At 40.2% G+C, this 12,731-nt stretch overlaps 1 protein-coding gene across 1 annotated transcript; it reads right to left on the minus strand.

Annotated features, from left to right (window-relative positions):
- Positions 1-997: 997 nt before the first annotated feature.
- Positions 998-6,182, minus strand: ankrd1a (ankyrin repeat domain 1a (cardiac muscle); the record flags this gene model as incomplete). Its single annotated transcript, XM_079168549.1, has 9 exons — positions 998-1,090; positions 1,757-1,855; positions 1,941-2,039; positions 2,217-2,315; positions 2,450-2,548; positions 2,823-2,930; positions 3,428-3,553; positions 4,760-4,942; positions 6,156-6,182. The coding sequence occupies 9 exons, from the start codon at positions 6,180-6,182 to the stop codon at positions 998-1,000; spliced, it is 933 nt and encodes a 310-aa protein (XP_079024675.1).
- Between the last annotated feature and the right edge of the window lie 6,549 nt (positions 6,183-12,731).

Raw genomic sequence — 12,731 nt, forward strand, 5'->3', positions numbered from 1 at the left:
TCTTTTCATCCTAATCCAAAAACTTTCTTCATCCTGTCACATCTCTCAATCTTAAAATGCATAAGACCAAAGAACTTGGTTAAATTCTTCTGAATGTTTAAGTATAACACAAAAAATCTGCCAGCAAGGTGAGGCTAAATTCCTCCCTTTTTTAACATTTTACACTGAGCTGGAGTCATTTTAAACAAATATATAACTTCAGTTTTACACTTGGATGGATCCACAGACTGTTGATCCAATGGAACTGTGAGGAAAATGTTAACCAGGTGTTGTACATCTGGAAAAAAAACACTATCTCCCCAGTTTCCATTAGTTAGTAACTGAAAATCAATAAATAAAGTCTAAAGTCTAACCATGACACATTTTCAAAAGATCTAACTACAGTATAACTCTAGACAGTCACTTTGTTATTAAGTGTATGGTATTGATATAAATCAATCAAACCCAATAGGTTGATTGCTGACAGTTGTCATTAATCAATAATTACGTCATCTTCTCGATGCAGTATCGCTGACTTCAACTCAGCTTAAATTAAAAATTAAGAAAAGAAGAAGAAAACATCTTCATGTTGTCAGCCGAGACATTGTCCAGCAATATTTGGCGAACAGTTAATCTATCGCTGCTACTTATGACATTATTAACAACCTGATTCGATTTCACATTGTTGATCAAAGTCTTCTTCAGGTTCCTGCTGCGCATCTGAATGTAAGATGCATGAACATGTATCATGAGAAATGTAACTCTGCCGGTAACCTTCAAAATGCTGAACCAGGTGTGAATGACTTAGTTAAGATATTTGCCAGCAATCCTGTGCCAACTTTAGATTTCATAATACAGTTGCTTCCTGAGGGCGTCAACATCTGTCAGTCAAAACGTGGGACTGTTTGAATGTGACGTGAGCACCTGCCACAGCCTCGCTGGATAAACACTTATCCAAAAAAGCAGATCCTTTGGAGTCTCATGTTGAATTGCTGCTTTTAGCGGAATGTGTTGGGTTCTACTGGTTGGGCTTCTCCTGGCTGAAGTTGCACAGGAGGCTCTTGGCTCCGTTCTGCCACGAAGACAGTGTCTCCAGTGGAGTTTTTCCATCCTGCACAGGAGAAAGAAACACACAGGACTTGAAATCCAAACTGTAAAAACTGAAGCATGTACACACCTCATAGTTGTCCCTGTAGAAGCTGCATTGTTGGCTTTGTGCCAGTTGGCATACCTGTTTTACTAATTACAGACGTTGGTGCATGGTACTCGACTGGTACGTTTCATGTCAGTATCAATGTCTTGTAAAATACAGCTTCATGCTGTGCACTTCACAATCCAAATACCTTAACAAACAGCACGACAATGAGTCGTTCCTAAGTCCACTGTTGGTGTAAAGTAACTTTGTAAATTCACTGTAAAAATGTAATTTTGAGGTACTTCACTTGAGTATTTACATTTGATGCTGCTTTATATTTCTACTCCTCTACATTTCACACAGGAATATTGTACCGTGTATTGTGTTCTTTTGCACCCAGTGGGGATCGACTTATTTCTTTAGCGAACTGCAGATGAGACCTTTAACCGTCAGGAATCATCCTCAGGGGATCATTGAGCATCCACAGCACGTTCAATGGAAAAAAGATAAAAAAGAGTCTAAAAAGCTAATGGCGCTGAAGTAAGTGTCTGAATAGGTTGCCTTTCATGCCATAATTTGAAATATTATCTCTGATTACTTCCAGAGGATTAGGGAAGATGTGCCAATTTGTTCTGAACTTACACAGTTCTTGGTGTTGAGACTGGCCCCATACATCATCAACAGCTTTATCATCTTGAATCTGTTTATTCTCACAGCATCGTGCATGGGCGTGTCTCCGTCCTTCAGCGGGGGAGGAAAACAGTATTCAGCATCGTTTTTAGCAATTAATGTAGCTGATGATCTCTGCGTTGTGTTAAGTCCTTACTCTGTCTTTGGCGTTGACGTCCGCTCCACAGTGAATGAGATGCTCAGCACACTCGCAGTGTCCTGTCCGCACAGCGACATGAAGAGGAGTGCTGTGCAACTGAGGAGAGAAAAAAGAGTTTCAGTTTAATTGATTAATGCGAGGAAAATACTCAATATGTACAATTTTGTGGTCACTACTGGAGAGATGTACAGAAATCCTCAAAGAAACAGTTGTCTTTTTTTATTTCCACCAGGAGATGGTGCCAAACTAAGGGGTTTCTGTGACTGTACCAACCTTGTCTCTGCAGGTGAACTTGGCTCCCTTGTCGAGGAGGAGCTGCAGGGCCGGCAGGCTGCCTCCTCTGCAGGCCCAGTGGACTGCTGTGGCCTCCAGCTGACACACACACACACACAGAACTGTTAGACTGACGCTGTGTGTGTGTGTGTGTGTGTGTGTGTGTGTGTGTGTGTGTGTGTGTGTGTGCGTGCGTGCGTCTGTGCAGCATTTGAGCGTTTTAAATCTCTTACCTTGTCTTTTTTCTCGACGGCAGCGCCGGCCTCCAGGAGTCTTTTCATGACCTCCACGTGTCCTTTGAACGAGGCTTTGTGCAGAGCTGTTCTCTGGAACTGGACATTAAATTGATTAAAGACAGTTGGTTTACTGAAACTGATAAGATAACAAAACATAAAGTGTATTTAATTAATTATACTCCATCTAAAAGAGCTTCATGCATCTAATAATAGTAGTATTTTACAGCCTGCTATTATCATCATTAGCCTCAGCTGCCTCAAGTATGTTTATCATGAAAGTATGATAACATGTGAACATTTCTTTTGCATGTTGATGAGCATGTTTTAATGAGATTCGGACAAGTTGCAGACATTACTGTGTTACACTCACGTGGTCGGCTGCATTGGGGTTTCCTCCATCAGTCAGGTACTTCTCCACCACAGGCAGTTTGTTCTCCATGGCTGCTGTCAGAAACAGCTGATCATCCACAATCTCGGGCTAGAAAATCAAAAACAATCACAATCATATACGTATAAATCATATAAACTGAAGGTAAAGGGACAGTGTACCAGGGATCATCCACACAGAGAGTTCGCTCTCTGGTCAGCTTCAGATTCAATTACTAGATGTTGTTGTCAGAACATTTAAATACATGTTTGTAGTGTTTCTTTATGAAAACAAATGCACTACAAGCCTTACAAAGAATATCTGTACAACATTTACATGAAGCTGTTAAATTTATGATTTTGCCAGTTCCGAACACCTCAGCTCTAACTTTCTCTTCATTCATCCGATGTCATCCTCAGAGCTACAGAATAAAACTGTATCAGTTGAGGGATAAAAGAAAGAAATTCAGGATAAACTAAACAAAGTAATAATATTATGGTATATAAGTATGTTCCTCTTATGGAGAGCAAAGTAAAATGTTGCGTTTGTTGAGTCGGGAAAGTAAGACACTGATCATTATAACAGAGAAATGAAGAACATAATCTTACCACGCTCTCAGGCTCTGGCTGTTTCTTGTGGACGGGAGCCTTCCTCTCCCTCCTCCTCTTCCTCAGCTGCAGGATGTTGAACAGGTCATCAACGGTCTCCAACTTCAGCCTGCCGCATTTATCCGTCTGAGGGGCGGAGACAACACAGAGGTTTTCAGCACACAACGGCAAAGAAAGAAGGAACTTTTATTTAAAAAACAGCTTTTATTTTGCTACATGTTCACTGAATAATAATCAAGTGAAAGGGCACAGAACACTGCAAGCCCTGCGTTAAAAGCTTACCAAGTACCTGGCAGTCAAATGGGTTTAAATAACAAAAGTAGTGTGTAAAGGTACACATGAGTAGAGATATCAGAATGTGAATTAACGATACTGTGAATGTTAACTTGTAAACAGTATTTAATTTGCTTTGCAGGTAAAATATTATTCTGCAAATGAGATTAATGGTTCACAATATTTCCCACTGAAACAAAATCTGAAGAATTGTACTTAAATTACTACTCTTTGTTTTGTCTGCATTACTCTATTGTGATCCATTCATACAGCTGTATCTTCAGACTGAATGATTACTAAAGATCTGTCAAATGCAGCATTCACACAGACGTTTCACCCCGTGGGTATGCAACATATGGTATGTGTGGAAACAGGATCATAGAAGACTAATTATATAGATATGCAATGAACATGGTGTTTGGATTTACATACTGCAAATTACAATACATTTTTTTTCAGTCTCAGAAACTTTCAACGCAAAAACTAATGTAAAGACCAAAATGATGAGGTTTATAATGTACTCCTGATTAAACTGCTACCAAGATGTGCTATACTGCCAACGCCTTCAGGTGGCAGCATGCACCAAGAGACGAACTCATAAGAGGCAACCACGGACTTTCTAAGACTAACTCAGCCTATTAGTCCATGTGGGCCGGGCATTCCATGCAAAGTAACTGACTAACTACAAGTGGTGAAATGTAACTAAGTACATTTATGTTTTAAGTACTTTACTTGAGAATCTTCACTTAATGTTAAAGCTACAACTCTTCCTCCTCCTTTTACAGCGGAAAATATTGAGCTTTGTAAAGTAAAGCAGTACTACTTCTTATTTGCTAATGTTTCAATACTATGGATCCAATAGTATAACAATATGTGTCCTTATATTTTCTACTGTGAGTACATTTAGCTGATTATCAATTTAACTTACTAGGTCAAATTGTGATTTAAAATCTTGTTTTTAGACTCTTTATTATATATGTGTGACCCCTTACAGTAGTTCAAGTATATATGTCCTATATGTGTCCTATATGTCCGTGGTTTTTGTGTGTGTGTTCTTACATGGAGAGCTGCAACACTGACTTGCTCCTGTTCGTTGCCACTGTCACTCTCCTCTGACAGACCTCCGTCCACCTGCTCCCTGTGGGACCTGCGGTCATCCTGCTTCTCTTGATTGACAGCCGCCTCGTACACGCCCCCTTGGAAGTCGTCCGCCTCTTTGCCCTCTGACCTCTTACCGGACACCTGAGGGAGGGAAGAGATGGAGATGTTGTACACTCCGAGCCTGAGTCATGACACAGGTAGACATGAGACACACTGATGTCATGTGTTTTTATGGAAAATTCTAAAAAATCTAAATCTCTGTCAATAGCTTTACAAAACTGAGCATGCTCATTTGAAAGTTCAGTAAACTTCTTTGCATTTTGAGTCGACAAAGTCAACACAATTCCAAGATTTGTTGGAGAAAAAAGGTTCCCACACTAATGTCTTAATCTCAATTTTTGTGAGCAGCTCTCACATTCAGCGGCTGACACCCCATCTCTAATATATTAACACACACACTTCAACTCTTTAATGAGTTACAACTGTTTGTATGTCCAGTTATTGAAGTGCTCATGTAATCATTCAAACTGCTTTCTATTTAACGCTTAGTCATTAGAGAAGAGAACCCCTCAGTTAAGATATAAAGAAAAGAAGAACTATTAAGATAAAATGTGCAGTAACAACAGTGATGGGTAAAGGACTTTAATGAGATTCTTACTGTTATCTAAGTTAAGTTGTAATTAAGCAGCCCATCCCCTAAGCTTCCAAAGTAAGAGGTAATTAAGCAATGAAATGAGGTGATTTAAGGAACCCTGAGTTTAGATAAGAAGAGATAATTGAGGTAATTCTCTGTTGCTTTTAAGGATTGTTGGTCCTGATTGGCTGGTTTTCGTTTTCAGGTGTTCTGATGTCACATCATTTTAAACACCAGTGCTGAAATTATGTGTTTGTTTTCTTTTCTGTCCTTTGCTTACACAAGTAGGTTGTCTTCTTCTTGTTTTACCTCATATCATATGCAACACTATGCATTTGTTTTCCATGATGTCACATGTTGAGTGATAGAAAGACAAATCAAGAAAATCAAGGGAAATGATACAAACTTTACATGTAAATGGAAAAACGACAACAAAAAAATCTGTCTAACAGATGAGTAGTCGACATACTCTGAGCATAATCACTTATAATCACTTGATTGAATTTTTTTTTAGAATCCTTTAAGAATTGTAACCAGAGAAAAATAATCTTTTCGTATTAAAAAAAACTCTTTAACTTCTAGTTTTCATACTTATTACCCCTTATTTTAAATAAGTGCACATTTCCTGGTGTAGAAAAACTACAGATTCTTTTTGATACCAATCTGCTTTCTGGTTCCTCTCATAGTTGCCATCATTTACATTTACACAACTGATCTTACCAGTTCCTCTACGCTGTGCAGTCCCATTCTTCTCCTTGATTTTCAGTAGTTTAAAAGCGCTGTGGGTAACTGTATGTAGAGTTAAGTCCACTGGTCTTCTGCTGTGATGGTCAGTGTCTCTCTCTGTCTGTCTCTTCTGTCTGCAGCCGGAGCCTCGGCCTCTTATATAGCTCTGTCAATCCTCTGTACAAAAAAAAAAAAAAATAGGGGTCCTGTCACTCAACTCAGATCACATTACTGTCTTCATGTGCTCATTTGGCACGCTCAGTGTGACCAACATCACCAACCCCTATCTCCATCTCTGTACCCAGTCCCTCCCACCACCAGCTCTGCCCAGTTTGGGCTGCTGCTGGCTTCTCTATGTCATCATGCAGAGACGGAGGTGAGGTAAGAGGGGTCACTCTGCCTCACATTTGTGGGCTGTGAGACAATGAGATGAGCAACATGAGCAAGTAGACGTGTTTAAAAAAAAATCTCTAAGTCACTTATTTAGAAGTGGAAACTGAAGTAAACTTTTAAAGCATCACTGAAACAAGATATTTGTGCAAAGCTTCATCTGGTTCACCTTTAACTTAAACCTGGAACACTAATCCACACAGGCAACTGTTCAATACCAATGGACAGTTTGGATAGTTTTAGTGAGAATTTGTTTCAGATTGTCTGACTGCTCTAAAAATCATCATGATGTTCATCACTAGAACTACAGGAAACTGTCTCAACTAGAGATTTTTACTGTAATTAAAATAATGTGCAGAGTAACAAAGCACAATGTTTACTCCGTTTGTTCATTTGATCCAGTCCAGGTGAGAATGATGCCACCAAATGATATCACAGAGACACCGAGTAGAGGAGAAAACTTGTTGGCTTAGGCTTGAACATTGTACACCAGAAGAGAGAAGCTGCACACCTGACTGAGGCATTTACTAACAAAAGACAAGAGTCAAATGTGGCGAATGTTCCATTTCCTAAACAACTTTGGTAGAAGCTCCTGCCTCCCCAATTTATAGAGCTACAATATAATGTTCTTTTTCTTTAAACTTTTAGTAAACTCTGAGCAAGGTGCATCAATTCTGAAAGAAAGGATACAAATATTCATGTAATATTAGAGAAGTAAAGCGATCCAGTTGTAGAAGGATATCATGCGTATTAAGGTTGACGTCCTTTTTAAGTAAACCGTTTTTTTGTTTTTTACTCTTAACTGCAGAGTGATTCATCTTCTCAAACATAGACAGTCCTCTGCAGCGTCTCGTCACGCTGGGCATGTGGCCACAGAAATGCAGTGATATCACTGTGAGGAGACAGGTTCATGGTGGCTGAGAAATAAATAGTCACCCTTCCAAAACATCCTCTCACTGCACTGCAGCCAAGTCACAGATCAGGTTCAGAGGTCAGCAGGACACCTGAGAGTTTGATTGACAGCTGGCAACGGGTAACGTCATGCCAGATGCTCTTTGTCCTGCTGTTAAATGTAGTCAAAATGCATGTTGCACATATCTCATGGCAATGTACACGCATACTGACAGTGATGACATCTGATGGTATGTGACGGTCACAAGCTGCGTGAGCTCACCGTTCACCAATCAGGAGCCCGAGAGTGACGATGTCAGGTGCAATGCATAAAAAAACAACTTCTACTTCACAAACTTGCATTTTAGCGAAAACCTTACTATTTAAAACAACGCAACCCATTGAAAGGGGTCTTAAACTAGACACAGAGACACAAAGAGACAATACAATTATTTTGACAAAACTACATTTGCTAGTCAAGAAGAATCAAGGCCGATCCAGAGTATCAGTGTGTATAATATAAAAAAAATGTTAAGAACAAAGAAATAGAACATAACAGTGGTTGGCTTATCTTCAAAACGGTGCCGCCACTCAGATGTTAGCAGCCGTGTTGTCTGAAAGTGAATTTATAGCTGCGAGCTATTTTTGAAACTGACCTTGTGACTGAAATAGATGGTAAAAGGGGAAACTGTTCTGGATGGAGACCTTGAAAGTTATTGCACAATACCTTCACATCTAGCTGTATACTGTACATGTATTGGCAATGTCCTGCTCAAGTGCACTAGAGCCGGAAGGACAGGGCGCCTTGATTTGAACCTGCAGCTGTGACACAATTAAAGGAATTAATGGGGACAGCAGATGCTGTCACAGAAGTCGGTTTATAAATTGAGACAGTAAGTTATATTTAAGGTATTCAGGTAAGCAGTTTGTAAGGCTACAATTACTGTGCGTTCATCAAGGTCAACGTCTCGTGTCTTCAAAAGAAAAATCAGTTTTCTTGGTTTTGGCCTATTGTCAGCACTATCAACCCTGTTTCCTAGAACAACTAAGAGAGACATGTCACTGGAATTAAATTTGTATCAATGTATTAATATTATTATTATTATAGAAAATACCTGCAAAGTAGGAAAATGTTCAATGGCAATGTGTTTACTTTATTTTTCCTTCAATATCAGCCTGCAGCAACTAAAGCATCTTTTTGTTTTGTTTGTTTTGCTCTCGCTTGGTCAAAGGGGAACTTCACCGATTCTAAACATCAAAATGTGTTTCCAGGTATTGGACAGTTGAGTTGAAGGTGACAGTGACGAGCGCAGCGTTTTACCCAAAGTTCAAAATGTTTTCAACTCTCGACGATCAGACAAAAAATTTGCCAAACGTTCAGAGCTCTGCGCAGAATATAAACTCTCAGCGCAACATTACACTGCTGCCATTCAAAAAAATGATCCAGGCTCCAGGCTACATTAGCCACTACTCAAATAAAACACCCGAATCTCTGACCGAACTGTCGGCCGTCGAGTTGCATTCTGGGTAATGTAGGCACCAGGTATTGAAAAGGAATTTGTGTAATACAAAATATGATATCTGTGGTTCTCCTGCATGGATTTTGATGACTTTTGGGTTTAATATTGGAAAGGTCAACAGTGAATTGAGGCAGGAAGACAGGACACAGGACATGTTTACTTTATTAACATCTTGCTAAAAGTATAGGGCGACTGTGGCGATGTAGATAGCAGGGCCGTCTTTCAATCAGAGGATCGGCGTTCGATCCCCGGTTCAAACCGCCTCCACTATTTCAGGCTCCTCGGTTCAGGCTCCACTAGTTGCATGTTGATGTGTCCTTGAGCAAGACACTTAACCCCAAAATTGCTCCTGTAGCTGTGCCTACGGTATAGAATTGTGATATAATCTGAATTGTAAATCGCTTTGGATAAAATAGTCTGCTAAATGACTGTAATAATGTAATGTAATGTATAATCTTAGCTAAACCTCAACTAAAATGTTTTTGCTGCCTAAAGCTAACCAAAGTCGTCCCTCAGGATGAATCCAATATCCACCCAGATATTTGTTGCTACTGAACGTAATCCACATAGCAATTACATTTCTGTCAAATATTTTTGGTAAAACAAATTAGTAGACTAAATGTAATATCGAGGGGAAAGGGTTGCATTAAGAATCTGTTCTTTTTTTGTACAATTAAAAAATGAACTTTTCCTAAGCGGTCTCCAAAGAGAGTAAATCTGAAATTGCAGGCCTGCAACTTGAAATTTTAGAAAAATATGACATAAACCGGTCGACACATCATGGGACTCATGGTTACAGGTGTATTAAAACAAATATATGTGTTGATTGAGAGCAGGATGGGACAGAACTGAGGCGTAACCTGCCCAGCAGAGTAACAGACCGTCTGTCCCACTGCTCAGTAGATGTTGGTTTTCTCGTAAAGTGTTGTTGTTTGTCAACCGAAAGAGGACAAAGATGAACAGTGTTTGTATGTGTTTGAGTGTGTAAAGAGATCTGACACACACAAGAACAGCATTTTCAGATTCAGCCTGCTGACACATACACGTTCATCCGGATGCATTTTGGATTTGTCGCAGTTCCAGCATCCGCAGGAAATGTTTTGCACGTGGGGTTTCTGTTTAGTAAACCTTTAATGTACTTTAAAATTAAAACCTTACACTCACGTTCTCCGTGATCGCTTATTTGAAGTGATTACTGTCAGTTTTTTCTGTGTGTCTGATGATGATGTTGTGATTATACAAAATAATTGGATTCACAGCGCGGCAGCTTGGTAACACGCTGTGACCAAATTTCAAACTAGTTCTGTTGTCTGACAAAAGAGACGGAAAATGTGTCAATGAGAACAACGTTGTGAATATGACTGCATTAAATCACAGTTTGGGAGTAGTTTTGAAATGCTGAGACCCTCTTTTACCTGGGAAAATGTATTGCAGTAAACATGTTAGACCTTAAAAACATACCACGCTTGTGTAAATTATCCAGTTTCATTCGATTTGAACACAACATCACAGCGACCCTGTATTTATTAAGGCCTATTCTCTGCCAGCAGTAGCACTGACCATGAAGTTATGAGCTGGTCATGAAAAGCAACACCTTTTTAGTTTTGATTTGAGTGCTGTCATGAAGTCTGCGATTCCTTTGCTGACAGCTTCACAAGCTCGATCATGAACAGAAATATCACGTTGTTGCAACGAGCGCTTGGCACCAACAGGGAGACTAAATAAAAAAAGGTGCAGGTCATCAAAATAAAGTCCCTTGTGCCTATTTCAGCGGCCACTCCTTCTTCTCAAACACACACACACACCTTATATCCTTCGCTCATGTTTGTCAGCAGTCTAAAGGAGAGTTTAAAGATGACGCTATCTTTATATGTGTGTGTGAGTTCCTTTGCAGCCTGGTCAGCGGCGTGCCGGTAGTCCAAGACTGGTTTGGCTTTAACCCACTAGAGATGCATCATAGGGTTCTGTAATTATAAATAGTCCACATGCAAAATTCCTTCTCTGGACATATATTTAGTTTACTCTATTATTAGCAGCGTAAATCCTCCTCTCACCCACTATCCTCATTTGGGGAGGCACTGCATCTGTGGGACCGATTGCAGCACCTAAGCACTGTTTATGAGTGTGTCATCGTATGAAGATAATCCTTCACTCAGAGAGACAAACCGTCCGGTCGTAATTCACAGCGCTGTTTGCATCCTGACAAGCGCCTGCAGGCTCGGCAGCCCCCCGACCGTCCTCTATCCATCTGTCTGAAAGAGCTGTAACTCTGACAGGGATGAAATGTAAAGGTAATTTGTCACACTGCTGCCGCATTTTTCAGAGCAGACGTGAGGGCGAATGACAGGGGAAACGAGATGAGATAAAAAATAAATGTGACATGAAACTTATGTTGGTAGAAAGATAGTGCTCAGTCTTCCTGTAAGGTGCGTTGCAGACAGCGTTGTGGCATATGTGTCAGGCAGCGTTTACATTTAAATAGCCTAGTTTTCCAAGGAACAATGTTTGTATTGGACAATTGCACTCCACATGATTTACGCCCAATGCCACCGTTCAGTGCAACACGTACTCATACCTAAACGACAGAATCGTCCATTGGCCACGTTGTGAAACGGTCGCAGCGTATTAAACACTTTGTGAAACTGAACTACTGTAAGTTAAGTCAACAAAACTACTTAGCTTTGTTGTGTGCTATATCTTGTGTGTGGCCAGAGTAAATATTGCTGTTGCTACTTCATCTGCACGCCTGAGTTCTTAAGTTCTGATGTACAGAGCTCCAGAGCTCATTCAGATGGACTGAATCCAGAAAGTTAAAAATACAAATTTTCCCTCAGATCCTCAGCTATGGAGTTTGTTCTACTAGATTCAAACCAATCAGCTCAATCCTCCACCAATTAGAGGCAGCAAAGCTGCAACGCCAAAGGGATGCACAACCCAAGGAAACCATTTTACAATGAGTGGGACCAAAAAGCTCATCCTCTGAATCCCAAACCAGGCATACCTCAAAGATCTCAGCATACTTAACACACCACACGTCACACACAGGAATCCAGTGTGCTGGTTTAGGGTAAACCAATATGGCAATCTTCTCAGCATCAGGCAAAAGAAACATTACACAATGGCTCTACTAGTAAAGCAGCAGTGTTCATTATCATTTTCCTCAAGGGACATAGCAACTGTTGAAGGAGTACAGCACATCCATCCGAGTGTTTGAGCATAGAGTGGAAGGAAAGGTTATCAGTGGGGACTGCTGGCTTTTTTGAAACAGTGCACCAAAGGACAACCTAGGTAGCTGGTCAGGAGCTGTCAACACATGCCATCCTACAAGGAATATCAAAGGCCAAGGGCACTTTAACAAGAAGGTCACCAGTGAAATCAAAGGATGTCAAGGCCTTGCAAACTTTTGCTTTGTTTCTATGCGTCTGCTGTAAGGCCATGGAGGATTCTAGTTTCAAGTCAGCAATGAATATGACATCCAACATGTGTGCTATAATCTTGAAGTTACCATATAAACAGAGGGAAAATGGTGAACTACAGTTTAACACTGAGATGCAGGAGAAGCACGTGTCATCAAGCAGTCGGTCACTTCTTTCATTGTGTCTGTTGTTTCTAAGCCACTCTGTGGAAACATTCAGGACACATATCTCTCACCACCAAAATATAAAAGGTGGAAACAAAGTCTCACATCAAGGGAGAAGGTAGCAGGTTTTGCCACCATTGTAGCAGCTGTTAGTGCAAAGTTACCTGACAAGCCAACAAAGATATCTTG

The sequence above is a fragment of the Pholis gunnellus genome (genome assembly GCF_910591455.1).
Source record: "Pholis gunnellus genome assembly, chromosome: 11".
NCBI lineage: Eukaryota > Metazoa > Chordata > Actinopteri > Perciformes > Pholidae > Pholis > Pholis gunnellus.